Here is a 22,131-nt window from a genome sequence, read left to right as displayed (position 1 = left end):
TATGTCTCATTGGTTGGGTTTTGGGGCAGGGGGAGCTTCTCAGCTTCTTACAGGAGTCACTCCTGTGGCCCCTCCCCCACTACCAGAAAACCCACCAAACCAAACCAGAACATCTGGTCCCAGTACCTACCCCTGAGGAATGCCACTCATCACTGCTCTCCATCTGGACATCAGACCATTGATCACTGTGTCTGTGACCATCCAGCCAATTCCTTATCCACCGACACCATCCATATTCTTCCAATTTTGAAACCAGGACGTGATGCAGGACAATGTTGAACACTTCACACAAGTCCAGGTAGATGACGTCACTTGCTCTTCCCTTGTCCACTGATGCTATGACACCATCATAAAAGGTCACCAGATTTCCAAGGCATGATTTGCCCTTGGTGAAGCCATGTTGGCTGTCACCAACCACCTTCAGGAAGATCTGCTCCATGATCTTGCCAGGCACAGAGGTGAGAATGACTGGCCTGTAGTAGCATAAGTCTTCTTTCCTTCCCTTTTTGAAAATAAGGGCTATGTTTCCCCTTTTCCAGTCCATGGGAATTTCATCAAACTACCATGAAGTTTCAAATATGATGAAAAGCAGAGTTGCAACTTCATCTGCCATGTCCCTTAGGAGCCACAGATGGATCTTGTGAGGTCCCATGGACTTTTGCACTTTCAGGTTTGTTAAATGGTCTTGAACCTGCTCTTCTCCTACAATGGGGGGATCTTCCATTTCCCAGTCTCTGCCTTTCCATTCTGTGACCTGAACAGTGAGGCCAGAGCCCTTACCGGTGAAGACTGAAGCAAACAAGTCGTTCAGCACCTCAGCTTTCTCCATATCCTACGTGACAAGGTCTCCTGTATCCTTCTGGAGAGGGCCTACATTTTTCCTTTTCTGCCTCTTACTGCTGATGTACCTGTAGAAACCCTTCTGATCACCCTTGATGTCCCTGGCCAGATGGAACTCTTATCTGGGCTTTAGCTTTCCTAACCTGATCACTGGCTTCTTGGACAACTCCTTTGTATTTCTCCCAGGGTACCTGTCCCTGCTTACACCCTCTGAAGACTTTCTTTCTTTGTCTAAGAGTGTCCAGGAGCTCTTTGTTCATCCATGCAGGTCTCCTGGCATTCTTGCCTGCTTTCCACTTTCTTGGGATGCATTGCTCCTGGACTTGGAGGCAGTGATCTTTGAGTATTGACAAGCTTTCTTGGGCTCCTCTCCCATCCGGGATCTCATCCCATGATACCCTACCAAGTAGATTCCTGAAGAGACCATTCATTCACAAGGAATGTTTTAACAAGGAAAACCAAAACCACCAAGGAAAAGCAGTTTAATTTCCACCCTTCTTGGGGCATTTGTGAAAAACTGAAAATTACATGCACTGTATCAAAATGAATCCCTGAAGAAACATGGGACAATTATGAATACAGAAAAGTAATTTTATGGTTTCCATCAGTTTTTTTGTAACCTGCTGGCTTTTGGCAACCTTCACTGAGTCCCTGCTGGTCATTTGAGTCACTGTTGTCCTTAATTTTCTTTCCAGTAGGGAAGAATTTCCTTGATCTGATGCTTTTGATACTTGCTAACTCCATTGTATGGAGTTAAACCATCAAGTGTGGTTTAACCTGTGCTTTCAGGTGGCGTTTCAAATGGGACCAGTTCCTCCTTCATGTTCAAGTTTAGACAATTTTAATTATACTTAAATCAAGTTGTTACGATCAATCTGAGCTCAGTTTCTCTATAGCTGGTGACCCATCCATTACTGCCTGCTTATTTCTCAGAAATGCAGCTTCTCACAGTTAGAATGGCTGGGGAAGACCATTTACATTATGTCTGCATGGTTGCTTCTCCATAGCCACAGAAAGTTGTAGATTCCCTCTTCCAGGAGGCCCGGGGCCACTGATGGCTTCTGCAGTAGTTGGATTTGCATAATGACTGTATGGTTACTTCTCAGTAACAGTACAGTGATTTTTTGTACAGTTTCATGCTGACAACTCTCAAACTAGATGTCTACAGCAGAAATGGCCACAGCAAAAACAGATGCCAAAACACTTAACTTGCTCTTCTACCCCCCTGCCTCTACGTCTCGGACTCATTTCAACAGAAAATATTAATGTGAAAGAGAACATATTTCTAATAAAGGGAAAGGGAAATAAGAAGCTTTCCTGAGGATGTATTACAAAGGTATACTGTTACCAGAGGAGGCAGTTCAAAGGTGGTGGATCTGTGTGAGAAGTTCCTAAGGACAATGCCTACCTGGCACAGACAGGGTTATAGTAGTCAGAAATTCCCAGAGGAGCCAAGATCTTAGAGATCTAAGTTTTCTCTGTTGGTAGAGACCTCTGACAAGTATTAATCTGTGAATTTCACAATTTTTCCTCCCTGCTAATCAACTGGGTTGGGTGATCATGACCTTCTGAAAATCAGCAGAAGCCCTGGCAGGTTGTACAGCTGTTGTTTTTCATGCACACTGGAGAATGTAACTACTGGTGGATTGCATACATATGTGTTTCTGTTCCCTACTTGGCTTAACAATGAGAAACCAAAACCAAGAAGACTCAAAAATGTTTAACTGAAGAGGAATTACTTACTCTTCCAAATGCATATTCCAGGGAAATACAAATCTCCACTGGGACAGAATTTTCTATGAAGCATGCATATATACACATACCTACTAGACATCTGGGCTTGTGATGGCTACCTCTTAATAAGGCAGACTTTAATAAACTTAGTGAAGATCATGGTGACTCATGGTTTAAATGATATGTGGAATTTCCAAGGCAGAGTGCATCTGCCACCTGAGGAATCCATTTTCCTCTGTTACACGTATTGGATTGCGGGCAGTAGTTTTGTTTAGAAGTAAATCCTGTCTCCTTGCCAACTCCCACTCCACTAGCATCTAGTGCTGAGTAAGTTAGCAGTTTGTCATAAGCTGTCCCTCCTTCCAGGTGACTCTGAGACTTGTGTGGTCCATGATATATTAGACTCTGTTTTGTATTCTGGACAGTTACCATTTTCTGAAAATGAAAGCACACGTAAATGTGTGTGTGTGTGTGTGTGTATAAAAATTAATGTGCTTTCCTAAGCAATGAAGCCTGACCTTGTCCTGTTGTGGGCCAGTGAAATGACAAATCATCTTATCAGCCAGGTTATCCAGTTATGACCACATTGAAAAATGAACACTTCTGCTTTGGTTAATGACTGAATGTGGATGCCTCTAACCTGCTGGCAGAATAGATTGATAGCCTGTTATCCCCATAGCATTGTCCCATCTTCTTTCTGTACCTCCCAAAACACTGAAATATCTGTACCTTTCTTGCACAGCTGCATGTAACCACATTTAGCTTTCACTGCTCAAACTGTATCGATACACTAGGATTCCTGGGTCAAAGAAACAGAAGGGATTCCCCAATCCTTCTGACAGTAAAAGGCTTCTACTGCTACTGTGTGAAGAGATCACCTGTGTCTGAGAGGTGTTTTCAAGCAAGAGCTCAGAACAAGGAAGCAGTACAGGCTTGGAGCCTGAGTCTTTGTGTTTTGCTTTTATACTCTTCTTATTTTATTTAATGGAAACACTGGGGGGAAGATTTGATGTACCTCACTCCGAGGTGCAGTCACTTAGGGGTTTTGTGTTAAAGGTTGGCCATGGGGGAAAGCTTATAGATAACCCACTGTAAGGTTCCCTAAGGACTTTCCTGTGTACAATAGTGCCATGCCATGCTAGCAACCCACAGGCATCCAAGGGTACAAACAGACAGCACTGTGCAGATGTTTTATGTGGGATCCTGCAAACAGTGTATCTGTCTCACCTTGCTGCTTTGCCTTGTTCCTTCTGCTTCCAGCTCTTCTGTGTGCTAATTTTGATGGCTCTGCATCATGCTGCAGTGCCCGGAGCAGATGCTCTCAGCAGTGATGCAAGAGATAGCAGAGGAACCTGGGGTTCCTTGGACATCAGTATAAGACCTTCCTAGCCTAGGATGTTTTATTTGGATGTAACTGATTTTTTTTTTCCTAAGCTGCCATTTGTGTCATGCTGGGTGTCTACTTTCCTAAATTCAGAGCTTTAAAGATTCTCAGCTAGGTGAACCAAATGAGTAGTCCCTTTTAAATATCCTGCCCCCGTGCTGCGGGAGAGCTCTCAGCTAATGCTGGCTATATTTTCTGTTGGAAACAATGTAGGAGCACGGATCAGGGGACGTCACAAATCCTTGCTTTCCTCAGGAAGAGCCTCTTTTATCTCAAGCGAGGGAATGCTGCAGAGCCAGCAGAGGGTGGGAGCGGGTGAGGAGAGCCGGCGTCTGCCTCATTGGTTGCGTGTGACATCACTGGTGAGAGCTGGGATTGGTATTTTGTGTGTTGGGTTTTTGCTTTGGTCAATCTCATATTTGGTGTCTGTATCTCACAAGCTGACAAATAAAAATATGATTACAGAAAATGCCCCGTGGCAAACCTTATTATGGCTTCAGAGATAACAGATAATGCCAATTACTGTACAGGGCAGTGGTGACATTGAGAGGAAATCCCCTGCGGTAATGAGCAGCAAGATGATTATTTAATTTTATTTTTATTTTGGTTTGGATTTCATTTTGTGTTTGGGTTTGTTTTTTTTTTCTCAACCGTGCACAAGAGGGGGTTAAGGCAGAGTCTTTATGAATATTGATAAATGACAATTATGAGGGTCCTTTCTCCTTTCATTGCCTCAGGCTGTGCCTGGGTACGGCACAAGGCTCTTGCTGAAGTGTGTCTGTGCATGCGTAGGAGTGGGGGTGTGTGACTTAAAGGACTGAAGCAATGAATAAGAGCTTTGTTTGACTTGCCTTGTGTTCTTCCTGTGAGTGCAGGGAGGGAGGGGGAAGGGCTTCTTATAAAAAAAAACGCTTCAAGATTTCACAGCAGTAGTGCCAAAATCTCTGGTATATTCCTGCAGACAGGCACTGCAGAGTACTGTCAGTAAAGGAAGGATGCTTTTAGAGAGAAATCTGGGGTGTCTTTGAGAAACAGAGAAAGAGAAGAATGCCAGGTGCCATGTTCTGTCATCTATTGCCACTCTAGTGACTCCTGCCTTGCATCATTTATAAGGAGCATGCTAAAGCGTTATGCAAGAATGGTCTGTCAAGCACTTTAGATTGCAGCAGCTGGACTCATGGGCTCTAAATGTGAAACTGGTTTAGAATTTGTGGCATTTAATAAGATTGTTTTCTAAATTGGTTTGGGGATTTTTTTCTGGTTCTTGAGTATTCAGGTTTTCAAGTGTTTTTTTCAGACCATCAGAAGTGAGGAAGGTACCTTTTTCCCCAGTTGAGGGCTGAGATTCACCAATTGTTGCCTGAGTCCAGGAGTTTCAGATGTATGATTGAGACTTACTCTAGAACAATGAGGAATTTTCAAATTTCCCTTGTACAGGGAACTGGAGAAAACCCATCAAGTACAGCAACTGCAGTGCCAAAGGCAGTTACCAGCTCAGCTGAAGTCAGAGGACACGTATTTTTTTGTAAGTTTACTTCTTTATATAAACCACTGGAAACTAAAAAATGGCATAGTCTTATTGTATGCATAACCAGGTAACATTCTCTGCCAAGTATAGCACAGGTGATCAAACCTGACAGTCTGTTCTTGGCTTTGAAATACATATATTTTTTTTTTTTTTTTTTTGAGGCAAGGTTGGTAGATAATGGAAATAATTGTTGAAAAGTAAGCAAGGTTTTATGCATAAAAAAACCTTCTCCAGGTCTCTTTTTATGTTTATAGATGTGGTTCTTTTTCCTAGCTATAACTACATTTATTTTTTCTTCAGAATTCTATGAAAACTTACTAAATTTGAGCATAGCAGCCATGGCTCTAAAGAAAGATTATTCCGTAGGTAGGTGCAAGTTACACATGCAGATCTGATTTGCAGAAGCAAGAGAAAATAAGGTGAAAGGCTTTTCCTGCTCAAGAAAATTAATAATATTGCAACTCAAACTCTTAAGTTTTACTTATAAATTAATTGCATCACATCAGGCCCTTTTAATAAGCATACTGCAGAATAATTATTATATGGTCTGGCCTTTCTGAGAGTTTGGGGTCACTAAGAAAAGCATTGGCAAAGTAGCCAACCATTTGATAAGTACAAATGACATGCAACTACTTCAATGAGGAGGTTTTGTTGATGACCTACAATGAGTTGTCATAGAAACTGATATGAACATTTCAGCTCAAAAATCACTTTAAAACACAAGGGGTTAGTTCATAATTTTGTGCCAGGTGACATAGCTCCTTTGAGTCCAAGATCTGGAGTCTGTCACTACACCAAAAATCTTCTGCCAACCCTGGGTGAGAGGAAGAAGGTGCTTTACTTTTTTATGTATGCTGCAGTTCTCTGCAGTAGAGATACAGGGATATTACCAGAGCAGGAATACAGACTAAAAGTGCAATGGAGGGAGCTGCAGGAGGTGTCTGAACAGCATCACTGCGAGTGACCAGAAAGCAAGCGTGGCCAGTGTCTAAGTGGGAAGCTGGAACATGTTAACACCTATGTGTGTTTTCCATTTCCTATGCACCACCACCAAGAACAGTGCACATTTCCATGGGACGATTTATTCAGACCTCTTGCTGTATCCATCTTGCTACAAGGGAATTTTAAAGCCCTTGTTGAAATGTCTAAAAGAGGAACGTTTGGGAGAGTGACAGTGTGTGCTTTACTTGTCATGGCTTGTTTAATGGCTGCCATTCACTCAAAGCTCTCCCTTCAAAAGCCTGCCAATATGCAGGCTCCTGGAGGGAACTTCTCACTCCGTTGTTTTGGTTGAGGAGCTCTAGGCATTCTGTGGCCACCCTGGATCAGGGTTACACTGACTTCTTCTGCAGTGCTGCATTTCTCTTTCTATCCTTTCTCGGGTATTCAGAGCTCAATAGGAGAGTTTGCTGTGTTTGTCACTAAAGAAGCTACTTTCTTTTCTGATTTCCCAGCCATGTGATAAAGCCCCTACAGCTTTACAGTCTTTACAACAACAAAAGGGTAAAGAGTCCTCTGTTCACCTGCAGAGAGAGGAGTTGATGCGGTCATAGAAGACATGGAGAGCCAGAGAGATCAGCAGGAATGGGACCAAATTAAATGCATTTACTCTGCAATGTTCCATGAATGCCAAGTAATTACCACATACAGTGGGATTTTTGTTTTGTTTTGTTTCGTTTTGGCTCTAGAGAATTCCTTACCAATATGAATGCATGAGGCTGTCCAGGCTGCTGGGCTCTTATGTAAATTATAACAAGCCTTCCCTATTCCCATATGTTTATTTCCCTTCCTTCTACCATTTGAAAAGCTAGCAATACAAAGATGGGAAATGCAAATGCAGAGAGGAAGTCTCATTCCCAGTGGCAGTGATGCTGGTTCTGCCACACTGGTGCAGTTTCCTGGCTTGACATCTATCACCAGGATGATCCCTTGGTGAATTCAAAGTGGTCCAAATATGGATAGCAGAGAAATGTTCCAGTTAGAAGAGAATTTTCACTGGGGCGTAGAATTCTCTTGAATGTGCAAGTACTGCTGATCACACTGTCACCCTCATCTCTGAGAGGAGTGCTGCCACAATACAAAATAAATACTCAGGCTGCCATGAAATTCCTATGCTAACCATCCATACTGGGCACTAAGGATTGTGTTGGAAGAGGGATGGAGAAGGGTCAGAGAGATGCAAAATTGCCATATGACAAATTTTGTATTTTAGGGCCCAGTCAGCAATAAGTGTAACAAATTTCAGTAAAGTCCATGCTCTCCTCTGTGCTCAGTGGGATTTAGTGAAGAGCTAATAATTTTCATTCTTTTATTTGTGTGAATTTTCAAAGGTGTCCTCCCTTCCTTAAGCTTTCCTGGCTTGCCTGAGGACTGTGGGCTGGGGCTGGAGCATGTTCAGATTTGGCAGATGTTTACAATCTTGCATTTGTCCACAACTGCTGCCCTTGGTAGCATTGAGGGGTTCTTTTTGTGGCCATTAACTGGTCATTCACTGCTGCTGCAGTGTTTCCTTGTCACTCATCTCCTGCTTTTTTGTCCGTTAAGTACAACTACTTTTATAGTTGTTATTATTAGGCTAATAAGTCTTCTGTCTCTAGTTACCTCAAATCTTACATTTCTATGAGAAAGATGGATTTGTTAAAGCACCGTTTGCTTTGTCAGATGAAAGCATGCACTAATTTGAATCATGCTCCTCCATTATCTACTGACTTGTTTTGCCCTTGGTTAACTAGGACATTTTACCATGCAGGGTTTATCATGTTTATACAAGATCGGAGATTAAATTGTATGCTCTTTAAAAAGGTGAGGAGGAATCTTAGGACTTAGTGATAAGGTAAATGACCAGTACCTGCTTTCAGTGGGCAATATTTTGCTGGAAGTCTCCTTTGGAAATACCTGTTACACTCCCCATGTGTAATATTATAGTGTGCTTTGGTTTTGCATATAATTGACCTGCATTATTGACAAGTTGTCTCTAACTGGTCATTCCGGGTACTCGTCGGATCAGAGGAGATAATTTCCAAGACATTATCATGCTTCTCATGTTTCTCTGAGTGGGCAGAGACAATCCTTCTTTACAGTGGTGTAGAGATGGAATTACACTGGCGTGCATGAGGAATGCTAGAGGAATGTCTTAAAAAGTGAAGAGGAAATTACATGAAGGTAAGGCTGCCTTCCATTGTGGGTGTTATTGGACTAGACTCTCCTAAAGGTGATTCTTTTGCTGAGCTCAGTTTCTGCTCAGGGTAACAAGTTTCAGTGAACTGTTGTTGCAAATGGCTGCTGTTTGCCTGACCTGAGCACAGGTCTGCTGGCCATTTTCCACAAGTTTTGTGTTCTGAGTGCATCTATTTGCACCTTTTCTTAGCAAGACATCAAAGACTCCTTTTGCCTACTCATAACAAGAAAAGACCTGCTTCTTTAGTCTGCCTAAAGTGCTTCTCTCATCTCAGTGACTCTTCAAGAGTTGCAAATAAAAGAAAAAAAGCCAAGTCATCACATTTTTTTTCTGCAAGATTTTTGTCTTTGTATATAAAATCAAGTACATGTAATAGTTGCACAAAAGCACCATAGTTCTAAGAAGCAGACATGGGTACACAGTGGCGTTGGTTGTGGGTAATGGGGATTAATAAATTAATCAATGTATGTTACCTTTGATTTAAAGCAGTAGTTGCCATCCTGAAGATCATGGCTGCCTGGCGCTTCCCATGTAGCCAAATCATAATAGAACTGAGCTTTGATGGAAAGGAGGGACTCCTCTCCCTTTCCACTGCTGGCCCCCTCAGTTGTCAGTAGTGTTGGATTGAAGGTATTTCTCCATCTGAGCTAATTACCCAGAATTATTTCAAAGGCATATGCCTATGTAAACAATTCCTAATAGGACCTTTTTGCAGTAGCATTTTGTCCTGGTTTAGTGATCAGGGTGAACCACAAACTGGAGAGTGGAATTGCTCCCTATTACCATCCCCCACCCCCCCCTCCACCCTTTCAAGGAAAGATTAAAAGAGGAATAAGGAAGAGAGACTTAAGGGCTGGAAATTGAAACTGGAACATATTTACTGTAACACAGAAAAAGGAGTAACACATGGGGGGAAAAACATATATAAACTCATATACAGATACATAAAAAACCGATCTTGATGGTGGCAGGAATAGGTGGATGACAGTCCCATGCAACAAGGCTGCTTTAGGAGGGGGGTCCACAGCTCCTCACAGCACCTGATGGAGTTGGATTCTGGAGATTATGTGACAAGTTGAAGAACCTCCAAGCAACAGCAAGGAAGGAAGGTGCAAGAGAAAAAGAGGCTGAGGTTCTCTTGGCTGTATTTTGTAGAGTATGGCAGGAAGTGGGAGAGACTACTGACCTTTCTCTGTTCCAACCCTCTCAGGTCCTCTCTCTAGTTCCTCTTAGAGGTGTCAACAGCCTGCCAGGGTCACTTAAACCATAACACACTTACACCAAGGTTTTTTATCTTTAGGTATCACTCATTCTGTTTCCTGTTGCTGACAATATATTGATGATGTTGCCTCCTAGCTAAAGGAGCTGGCATTATCATGAAGTATATCGGACCTAAATCCAAGCTGGAATTCTCCTTCTACCTATTTTCCTCAGTCTCTCCCCCAGATTTTGTTGGTATAACTGGAAGCTGAAGATGTTCATTTCCTATCAGGGCACCGCAGGCTCAAGCGTTGTTTGCATTCATCAGGAGCAGGCATTTGGGTTACATTTGGGAGTATTGCAAAGACTGGATCTTGGATGTGTGTGTTCTCCTGCCTGGGAACAGGAAAAAAAAAATCAATTAAAATATGATGGGTTGGATGTTATGCTGGTTAAGAAAAAAACAAATTTTGGAGTGAGAAAACTGTTGTGGATAATATAACTCACATTTTAATCCTCTCTTTACAGCCACAGGGACTTAAAACCAGAAAACCTACTGCTTGATGAAAAGAACAACATCCGGATAGCAGACTTTGGGATGGCATCGCTGCAGGTTGGGGACAGCTTGTTAGAAACCAGTTGTGGGTGAGTGTCTCAGAACATATTGCAAAAATAAGTTATAGATTCCAGGCATAAAAGCTGTCTATAGCAGGTGTCAGTAAAGACCTGCAGATTTACACCATGCATTGTAATTTCCCAGCAAGAGAATAAATTGATAGGATGCATGGAATGTGTAAAACACCTAACGGAAGTTTTTAAAGTGATTCACAGTGAAAGGCAAGCCACTGTAGGTGTCACATATCAACACAAAAATAAAAACTTTTGGGGTTTTATTCATCCCTATATGCTGGTGTGTGTGTGCTTACGTTGGTTATATAGTTTTTGGGAACTAAAAGCAGTACTGTTGGTTGTTTTAAGAAGAGGCTTTAGAAATATGAGGGAGTAAGACAAAGACAAATCTAGGGGATCTGAAATTAAATTTGCATGTCTGGACTAGGCTTCCTGCTTGCATCTCTTCCTATTCATGCTCCACACTGCTTTATTTCAGCTCACATGCAGGCTTGATGGGGAGTCAGCAAGGTCCTTTGCAATTACAAGCAGGGCATGAATGCAGATACAAAGGAGACTGCTTGGAGGAATATTGCAGGGACAATAACATTTCCATGGCAATTCATTTGCCAGCAAGAGCTTTCCAGGATTTTCCAAGTGAGCCAGCAATAAGCCCAGGAGCTGAGAAAAGCCCAGGTGCCTTGCTGAGGACAGGATGTGCTCTCTGAGGGCAACGCCCTCTTATCACCATCTCCTCTACAGGCTCCACTGGACCGTACTCCCCCAGCCCCCAGTAACTATGACTTGGTGCTTTATTGGCTGTGCAGGGAGGAGGCTGGCGCAGTCAGCTGTGGCAAGGGCAGCAGCTGCATCAAGTTGATGCAGCCTGGCACCAACCACTGCACTGGCTTTTAGCTGTGTCTGAATTTGTTACAGTAAGCGAGCTCAGCAACTAGAGTTGCGGACAGTAGCAGCAGATTCCCACCTCTCCCATACAGACCTACTCTACCTGGCCCTTGGTAGCATGAATCTGATTACTCCAGCCCCATCTTCAGCTGCTTACAGTCAATGCTTTTTCAGCCTGTGCTCTGAGCCAAGGCAATTCAGGGCAGATGTGGAGCCATCCTGGTTCCCTGGACAGGCCAGCCACTGCATCTCAGTCATGAGCTGTACAGCTCTGCTTTCCAAGTAATGAATAATGAATGAATTGCAGAGTGTGTTCAAATGCTGGTTGATGAATACACTGAGACCCACCCATTCCTTCCTGTCCATGTCAAGTCAAGACTTGACCTTTTAACAGCACAGATGGAAAGCGAGGACCTGTGAATCTGCACACCTGTTGCTTGCATTTGACTTCAAACCTTCCCTCTAGATTACAAAATGAAGTCCTCCCTGCAGTTAATCCAAAGTCTGTGTATTCTTTAGATAAAAATTTCCCTCTTCCTTCCATTAAGAAAATGAGAAAATATAAAAACCAACCCACGTTGCCCTGTAGGATTTTTCAGACTCCTTGGGAACCTCTCAGTAGGATTCCTGTTCTTGTTAGCACCAAGATCTGTCATCCAGGTCTAGAGTCATAAAGGAAGACTTCCTTTCCATAAGCTGTGGTGGAATTCAAACCCTCATGCTTCAAGCAGAGCCAGCCCCCATGCTGCAGCCTTAAGACAAGCTAATAAAGAAATCAATGGAATGGAAGAGATGTGCCTGTAATAAACAGAACACAGCAGCAATGCTATGATCTCCTGCCTTGCAGATGCATTTTAAGTGTGGTGCCAATCACTAGGCCTCCGTGAGCTATAACACCACTTCATTAATTCTCCTGGCATGGAGCCCAGCACGTCTGATACTGGTGTCTTGTGATCTCTCTGTTTTGGGGGGTGAAGGGAGGAAGGAAGGAAGCAAGGAAGGAAGGAAGGAAGGAAGGAAGGAAGGAAGGAAGGAAGGAAGGAAGGAAGGAATATGTAACAGTATGCCACACTGTTCACAAAGAAAGGCAATCCAGTTACAACACCCTTTCCCTTAGAGCACACACAGTAACCAACCTCAGAGCTTTTCAAGACAAGTTTTACCTACCTGTGTAGTTGGTACTTTAAGCCAGCATGAAAAGGAACAAACTGGAGTGAATCACAGCTGAGATACTGAGTTTTAATTAGATACTCCTCCATGCACCCAGAAGTTAATTTCCAGAATGGTTTTATCTGAGCTGTGAACACTGATAATGAGATTAAACTGCAACGTTTCCATTGACAGTCACACAAGGAGTCTCCAGGTATTTCTGTCAGAGTGGGAGGATCAGATGGGATTGAGCTGTGTGATGCAGCTAACTTTGTCAGTACAGCAGACTTGTCAGTACAGCAGACTGGTTAGAATACAGTCAAAAATTCTGTGCTATCACAAGTGAACTGCTAAATTTAGTCCAAAGTTTAGATAGGCTTTAGGTGGCCACAGTCTTGACAGGCCTCATGAAGATAATCACATAGCCTAAAGTATGCTGAATTGCACACCTAAAGCCACTGTTACATAGGAGCTAATCCTTAGATCTGCATAGTTAGTTAATTCTCCATAGCACTGATGGCTACCTGGAGAAAACAATAAAAGCTCAATTCAGTTGTGTTTGTTTAGGAGAGGGAGGTAATGATGGACTTGCTGTTTCATTGACATATTTTGTCACTGGCAGACTGCATACTGGGCCCTGATTGCAGTGAATCCCCATTGCTGCAAATGTATATTGTGCAAATCCTGCATATACACAGCAGAGAGGAATAAGCCTATTTTTAAACAGCTTTAGACCCTTGAGAGGAAGAGGATCTGTGTGTAGGAAGGAAGAAGAAGATGTAGTAGGATGCTGTTTCTGTTATTTTAGATCTCCTTGGCTCTTCCTCCTCTTTACTCATCCAGGCAATGGCATGCTGCCTCGCAGTGTTTCAGAATAGTAGATATGTCCAATCCATCCTGAACTGTCACTAGGCAAGAAGAGTGAGTGCTTTATGGTTGAACTTCAGGACTGGGACCCAGGTCACCTGAGCTTGATTTCTGCCTCTGCTGAAGGCATTCAGGGGGGTCTTGGAAAAGATGCGTTACCTTTCTTTGCTTCATTTCTCAGTCTTAACAAGTCATTGTACTGCCCAGGTTGCTCTGAATGTAAATTGCAGTCATTTCTACAGGGGGCTTTGAAAAGTAGGATGAACTGGGGCATTCCCTGGAACTTGTTCTCTTTTCTTGAGCTAACAGGGCTTATGGCTAAAATGAAGGATTGACAGAGGATACTGTTGAGTTACAATCCTTGGAAGCTTGTAGAGATCCTTCCCGTTCCCCATTGCTCCTTATGTGAACCTGGCAAAGTAAATTTTTGCTGTCTCTTCACTTCTCCCTGTTTCACTCATCACAGCTTCAAAACAGTGAGGCCTACTGGATGGAGATTGCTGCAAGCTGCCAGGTGAATGAGAACCCACAGCAGTGCTAGTGCCTCTGCTGCCTCCCTCTAAATCACTCTGCCCCAACCAAGAGCTAGGACAGAGTTGACATATAAATGTAGCTCAGTCTAGCACCAGACCCAATCCCAGCAGAGACAGTCACTAAGGAGACTGACACCACTGCTGACAACTACACAGTTACCAACTGATTGTACGGAACAGTGCCCCCATAGGGAACCCCTGGCCTGATCCAGAAAGCTGTGTACATGTAGGAAGAGTGATGCTTGAGCTTGATTATTATAATGAAATTTATTGAGAGTGAGAATAAAGCCTTGCACCTCTTGGTGGCGTAGTGAAAGAAAACAGCAGCTTCCAACCCTAGCACAGTTGATTCCTCTGCTCTCAGAGGCGCTCCTAGCAACACTTCACAGACCGACAGACTGCATGAATCTATTGAAAAAATACAAATAAGCAAACAAACAAAACTCCCAAACAACCCAAAAGCCAAACCCAAACAAAAAAAACCTGCACATGTTCTCACTATGACTGATTACTGACACTTTTTGAGCTTAGAGTATTTTTAGTGACCAATGTACTGTTTGTTAGAAATGCTAGCAGAGATCATCTAGCTTCTGACTGCCTCACATCTGAGTTTGTTGTATCAGCACACCTACGATGAGCAGATGATTCAGAAGAGCATTGTTCAGTTGTCACACACCTCAGTGTCCAAGAACCATTTCTGATTTTAATGACAAGACGTGATGCTGCATGTATTCTTTCCTCTTTACAGTAGAGTGCATATTATCTAAATTATACATAAGTGTCCTACATCCAGTTATTGTTAGGTTTCTGCTCCATCTTTGGCTGCAAATCCCAGATCCTTTTCTCTTTTCCATTAGGTTCCAACTCTAATTACTCCTACCTGGTCATCCCAGTCAGTTACTGTCAGTCCTACATTTATTTCCCATTGGTTTTGCAGTCACTTTGTTTTCAAGTTTGGCACCTTGTGATAACCCCAGCCACTGCAGCTCAGAGTATCAATTTTAGGTAGAAAAAATGTTCTTTGAGTGTTACCAGTGCAAGTAGAATTTTAATCCTGATGCTCTAGAGAGTTTCCACTAGTAAATCCAAATTGCGTTTTTCTAGTCACAATTTGAGAAAATTTTTCTAGAGAATGCAAACAAATATTTCAGTTTTCCTTTTGCAGTACAGGACACTAGAAATATTCCTTTTTTATGTGAAAAACATCTAATTTAGATCAGACAGTGGAAATTTTTCAGCCCATTCACACATGAACATGAAGCCAGATTGAGGCAGACAAAAAACTCAAAAAATTGTTGTTGTTAAATTGATGGTAAGTCATAAGCAACTTAAAATGAGGATTTTAAAGTGAGCTACCAGACAACCTTATTAAAAAGCATTAATACTAAACTTTGTATGTATTGCACCATGATTTTGAAAACTGGGGAACCTGCAACTCCAGCTGCTTCTATCACAAGATTGTCCTTAGTGACACCAAATTTCCCTCACATTGCTACAGACTTTCCAACTTCAGCCACAAGTGAAACAGAGGTGTTGGGGACAACAACCCATCCACCTCCCCACCCTGATTACCTGCAGAGTACAGTATAACCTCTTCAAGCTTTATTTTAGCAATCCTTAGCTTCTGAATATTTAACTTTTTAATACAGGGGTTTGTTTAATTATTTTTTTTTTAATAAGACCTATTAAAGGTTCCAAGTCTTAATAATTTGAACTGATAGATTAATTGATGAATTGATTCACAGATTCCTCAAAAGTGTTTTTGTGCCCAAGGAGTAAACATCTGTACGATGTCTGAGGACTAGATACTGAGTTTTCTCATAAAAAGCTGAATGAGATGAAGCTTTAATGGCAAAACAGCATTCAGCTTTAACTACAGTGACAGCCTTCATTACAGCTTTACCTGCAGCTACTGCCTTCACTGCAGCCTTAACTACCCACTGCTACTAGGACTATTTCTTCAGTCTCTCCCTGTGTTACTTTGTGGTCTATGGCTGTCACTTTTTCCACTCAGGATGCTCTACCATATGTCCTTCTCCTGAAGAATTCACTTGATTTTGCTACTCCTCTGGCCTTCCCCTTCATCTTAGCCCTTTGCTACCCAGCACAGGGGAAAGCACAGGCAGCCTTTTATGCTAGTTGGTAGCTTCTGTCTCTGAAAGCTGGCTTGGACATGGTGATGAACAGGGGGGAAGAAGGGATTCTGTCATCCAAGGAAGGTAACTTCATGCATAAGAAAAGCAGAGGGAAGAAGACTTATTGTTCCTCCCTCTCTGCAGAAACTCTGAATCCAGCTGAATGGCACTCAAAGAAGTTTTTCTTCTTCCCCAAGTAGTACTGTCTTAAGGCAAGGGACTAAAGAATCCAGGCATGGACACTCACCTTTGATGGGACCTGGGAACCCATCGAGCTGTGTAACACATGATCTGTCACACTGTGGAATAGGATAACACAGCTTTCCCTTTGCTTCTGGATCAACCAACTGCTCCTGGGGAAAAGCAGTTACCGTCTATTGCCAGATCCACCATAGATGGGCAGCTGATTTGTGTGTGCACAGTGCAGGTCTCTCTTACCTACATAGTGAGATCTGTAAAACACATGCATATCACATCTACAGTGAAGATATGGCTCTGGTTGACTCAGAACTACTGCAGCTGTGCTGTATCTTGATATGCACAGATGAAATTCAGTATAACTGTATGAGGGATATGTACATTTCTTTCTGAATGCCTGTCTTACCTGTCCGAGGCTGTCCTGGATTTCACCATTGCACTCTGGTTTATTTTCTCTGGTTGAAATCCCACATGATGGTTTGCTAAGGTACCCTGAGATTCTTAAGATTACTGTGTCCTAGAGTAATAGCTGTGACCATTCAGAGAGCCTTTCTGGCTCCAGGCAGACTAGCCTGGGAAAATCCATATTACCCTTGACATAAACACTGCCAGCATTGGTGGAGTTTATTTTTGCAGGAGTACCCACATGCAGCAATTGCATTTTGATCTTGTGGAGTGATATATTTGTTATTAAGGGCAGATTGTGGCTTCTGCTGCACAGAGATGTAGCTGAACCATGAGAAGATGGCCTAGGGGAAGAGGCAGGGAATATTGCTCTTGATACACATATCAAATAATTAGTGATAAGAGCCAAAGAAATATTCATGACTGTGTAGAAAGATAAATAGTTTTATATTTTTAATTAAATTTGAGTTTTTTCTTTAAAGCAGTTGAAGTTGCTCTGTGGTTGGCAGCATGAAATTGTACCAATTCTGGCTGGCTGGAGAATGTCTTTTAGAGCTGTTAGCCAAGACACCTAGCTAGTATGTGCTGGCAAGAATTCAGAATGGCTATCCCAGAAACATGTGCTCCCTGGGCAGTTGCAGTGTGGCTACTGGATACGGCATTTTCTCCACCAATTCTCCTAGATTTTAGCAGAATTTCAGTGGTGCCTTGTAAGACACCTAGCAGATTTCACTACACCCCAGCTGACCTCAGAGAAGTAAATGCTTTAAGTGCATTTGCTACTGGGACACATATATAGATATGTACTTACCTTGTGTTCTTCACAGCACCTACATTATTCTTTTTAAGGATGTTAGCACAGGAAACCATCAAGGAGATTGCATTGCTCAGCATCCACAATTAAGAGTTTCAAGATCTTTGTTGGAATCATTGTATACAAATAAAAATTCAGAAGCACTCTGCAAAAAATACTGATTCTTCCAGTGCACTCCAGATGGCATGACTGCCCAGAAAGTATTGTGCTCAAGGATGATGCTGAACTAACTCTACAGGGTACAGTGCAGGATTTGAGAGGTCTAGCTTAATTTTCTAGCTCAGCCACAGACACCACCTGTAGTAGCCATTTGATATCTTCATAGTTTGCCTTCTGTAGGAACAGCAATGGTAGCATCGTACCTGACAGAATCATGAAAGACTGAGAAACTCAGACATGCTAAATGGCAGGATTGCAACAGTTACCTAGATTTGCATACCCCCTGATAAGTTTTCCAATAAACCTCATGTGGCTCAGTTATATAAAACATGCTAGAACTGGTCTTTATATTCTGAGATGACTAAACTGAATGAACATCCATGATCAGGTATAATTCCTACACTCTTTTTCCTACCATGTTTTTTTCCAAATTATAGTTGCATTACTACCTTCCCTACAGCTTCCATACTGCCCTCTTTCACTGGTCTGTCAACAATCTGGCACTGGTGATAGCTGAATTCCTGTTTGCAGTCCCAGTTCTGGTGCTGCTCCTTAATTCTAATTTGTATGTACTGTAGGGATGGATACACCATTTGTATGATATGAAAAAAGACACCACTACTAGTCAAGCATTCTCATGAGAATAATTTAACTTGTCTTCTAAAAGCTTGTAAATCTGGAATTAGTCCAGCGATATGACTGTTAGTGTTTAAAACTTTTGGGTATTAAAAAGAAAAGGTGTTGGATTGCTATAAAGAAGCACATTCAGAGAGAATAATATATGTTGGAGGGCTGGGAGCAAGTAAATGACATTAAGCAATTCAGTGTCTCACTCTGGCCTTACTTTCTCTGCAGCAGTAACCAACAATGGGTTGCAAGTCCCCCAAATTACCCCCCACTTAGTCAAGAAGAAACAGTTTTATTAACGTCACTGACTGTGTTAGCTTTACTTCTTTGTTGTTGCCATCATGCCTTTTGTTACTGTAGAAGCTTTTGCCCTAAAACATTAAAGCCTCATACAAATCCCAGTGAATTCAGCCATACAAATGTATGTGAGGTGTGAATGCTGTCGTGGCATTGCTCTTGTTTTAGTTAGACTCATGATGTGGTTCTGATCACCTTTTTCAAACTGTGGCCATCTGCTGCTTTAAAAATTTTAAGTAACCTTGTCCATGTCCATATGGCTGCTAGTGACAGAGCTGTCAAGAGAGCTCAAGTCCTACCCACTAGGCACAAATCCATTCTTTTTGGTCTTCCAAGGGCCAACTCTGGCTGTCTTTCTGAGGAAAGGCTCTGGTTTTCATTATCTGTTTTGACTCTCAAATCAAGGTTTGTAAAATCCAGTCTAAATTAAGGCATTTGGATCACTGCTGGGCAGACAGACATGGTTAGAATACCTGTCATAACCTCTTCAGTGGGGGAGCAGGGGGATATTAATAATTGTACAAAACTTCTGAATTCCACCCTTCTTAAAATTTGGGAGTTATCAGCTGCATTTCTCTCTCTTTGCTTAAGCTTTGCTGCCAAGGTAGCTGCAGTCCCAAGTGTACCTTGAGTCTATTATCATGGTCTGCCAAAAGCTGTGATACCAAATCAGGTTGTTCCATGCCCACGGGATGTTATTTGTCCATAAGTGTACTGTGTATGGAAATTCAATTAATGAGCTGTCTCACTGGGCATTAATGTAGCATCCTAGCACAAAGCTAACCTTACTGTGCTTCTGTTCTACTCATTAGTTTGTGGGACAGGTATTGCCCAGCCATGATTGCCCTTGTCACAATAAACAAATGCACAAATGAAGACAGGTTCAGGGACTGCTGGGAGGTGTCAGTATAAACAATAGCATGATTTGCACACAGGTCTCAGGCAGTTTGCATCCCTTTTACTTGTCAAGTTGCTTTAATGAAAGCTATAAAATAAATAGCTGTGGCTATAATATTTAGGAATTAAAATTATTACCTGGCAAGTTGAAGTAATTAACTATTCTCAGTCAGAAATCAAACCAGAGGTACATGGGTAGAAGGATGTGAAAAGAAGGTATTAACTCACTAGGTAACAGTGCTACTGTCCATCCTTTTTAGGTTTTATTTAAGAAAAAAATTTGCATGTTGGAGTCATGTATCAGCAGCTTTTTATGACCACTGGAGTAACTGAGAGCAATCTTAGCAGAAGAGATGCAAGATATGGTTTATGGATGCATGTCTTTGGTCTAAAAATACTGCTGTCTTTTCTCTTATGGAGGGCTATCCAGTGGGGACCTTCCTTCTAATGAGATACAATGCTAAATTACAGAGTGGGATCAGAGGGCTGGAATTCTATATAGTCACAGAATATGCCTGGTCCTCTCTTCCTTCCTCGCTTTTAAGCAATTCGTAGTAGGGCTAGAGAATTTTTATTTATACTAGTTCTTGACCATTTTCTCTTTGAAATACATTCTCATTGGGGTAAGGAAAAAAGTGCTGGTGTTGCACGCTCACATCCTATATGTGAGCCAAACATGATTCTGCTGAACAAAATGGAAATCACATAACACATAAATACCAAGCAATTACATGCTTATTTGACTATATTTTTTGTTTCAGATCACCACATTATGCTTGCCCTGAAGTCATCCGGGTAAGTTGGTTAACATTAGTGTGTATACTCATATTTTTTAAACTGTCAGTTATTGCAAGTACACAGCTAGACCCTCTGTACAGGAAATTTGTCCGATGCAGACACACTGCAAAGGAAACAAGGAACCTATCTACAGTTTTATTTGTGTGGTTCAGCCCCAAGTCAAGACACATTGACCATATGAGGGAAATTATCATATGTTATTCTCACAGTACTCTTCATGCCATGTGTTCAGACAGAAATACAATAGCCTTATTTAACTTGATCTTTCCACCCAGGGATGCAGTCCCTTACGCTTTCCTGTCTCTGATGTAGCTATCATTTCAGTAGAAGAAGGCTTGGCTGTCAGTTGGTTTCAGTTAAACAATAAGAGCTATCGTTTCCCTCTCGTCTCCCTTTGTCCTCTGAAAATAAGTATCAAATATTTCTCTCCTCTTTTAAAGCCTAACTTTAATGAAAAGCCGACCAGGAAGCATGCAGATGAGACTGTCCAGACAATACTATGAGTTTGCAAATGTGACTGGTGACAAGCTCCCTGAAGAGCCAGGGAAGAGAAAAGCACACTCTTGATGTCCTTAATGCACCTCTCACACTGTCTAAGAGCCAGATTCCTGTACTGTTCCCCACTTCTGAGTCTGTTTTTGCAGGTCTTAGATAAGACTGTAAACTGATGTTCATAAAAATTCAATTCATGGGCTGTGTCATGGCCTCCTAGTTGGGAAGACCACCTTGGGAAGCAGGTGACAAAATTGAAATGTGGGGTTTCCCATTCTCCCCTCTCCTGTTCTTCAAGGATAATTAGTTCATTTACTAGTGAGCAGTCTTTTGAACCTCTGTGTCGTTGCTCCACAGGGAGAAAAATACGATGGAAGAAAAGCAGATGTCTGGAGCTGTGGAGTCATTTTATTTGCGTTGCTAGTGGTGAGTCATCTCCCTTGCATCCTTTAAAAATAAAAGAAAAATCTAAAAATGCTGCTGTATTTAATGGCTATTCTACTGACATCACATACAGATGTCAGGTTTTTTTTTAGTTCCCCTATTTTTGTATCTCTCAGTTGCATCCTTTCCTCTTATTTCTACAACAGTCCCAAAGGAAATGCACAAAGAATATTTCTGTTTTTCTTTGAAATGCTCCTGCCCTGCCCAGGAGAGCACAGACAACCATCAAAAATTTGTCTCCATGAATGCTCTTTGTTGTGTTGTAATTTTGCAGCACACTTTTTGACTGGAAGGGATGTGCAGGGTTACAACTCCAGGTTACAGACAATGTCAAATAAGTTGTCCATCACAGGATCAAAATATGACTGGGTTTGGGAAGGGTTTGTTATTTCTGTTGTATGGGTATATGTGGTTTAGTAGGTATGTGTATACATGACCTGCACTGTTTGATCAAGAGAAGATGAGTGTGCAACAGTTTTGTTTCCTGCAAGTATTGAGAGACATTTTAATTTTATATACTTGGGAATATAAAACTGAGCCAGTAGTCCAAAGTTTAAATTAGTTACCATCTGGCTCAGTAGTACTTTCTTTAGTGCTCAAAATGTGGTATTTTGTAACTTACCCTTCTTTTGATCAAAGCTTCAATTCTCTGCGGAATTTATTCTGATTTAAAACTCTACATATAGCAATTGGATGTCCAGCTGGAGACAGACAGGCTTGGCATTTGTTATCAATTGCCAGAGTATAATGTAGGGTAATATAGCTTATGTTCATATAGGCATATAACATGTGCAGACTAAATATTGGATATGAGAGCAGACTTTTTATGCATGTTATTTATATCTGTAATAATTCAGCTGATCATCTACAATTATAAAAATTAAAAAGCCTGAAGTAAAATTTTCATTTCCCTGTACATTTATTAGTAAAACTAATT

The 22,131-nt window shown here is 41.8% G+C and overlaps 1 protein-coding gene across 11 annotated transcripts in view; it reads left to right on the top strand.

Annotated features, from left to right (window-relative positions):
* Positions 1–22,131, top strand: part of BRSK2 (BR serine/threonine kinase 2) — a 323,594-nt gene that overhangs the window by 226,495 nt on the left and 74,968 nt on the right. For all 11 annotated transcript variants that reach the window (XM_051622561.1, XM_051622560.1, XM_051622559.1 and 8 more), the window contains exons 5-7: positions 10,393–10,509; positions 20,222–20,255; positions 21,108–21,176. In XM_051622561.1, the coding sequence (XP_051478521.1) occupies positions 10,393–10,509; positions 20,222–20,255; positions 21,108–21,176 (220 nt within the window). The remainder of the gene's footprint in view (positions 1–10,392; positions 10,510–20,221; positions 20,256–21,107; positions 21,177–22,131) is intronic.

Source organism: Apus apus, chromosome 5 (assembly GCF_020740795.1).
Source record: "Apus apus isolate bApuApu2 chromosome 5, bApuApu2.pri.cur, whole genome shotgun sequence".
Lineage (NCBI taxonomy): Eukaryota > Metazoa > Chordata > Aves > Apodiformes > Apodidae > Apus > Apus apus.
Note: the sequence above shows the minus strand (reverse complement) of the source record. Positions and strands in the feature narration are given on the sequence as shown.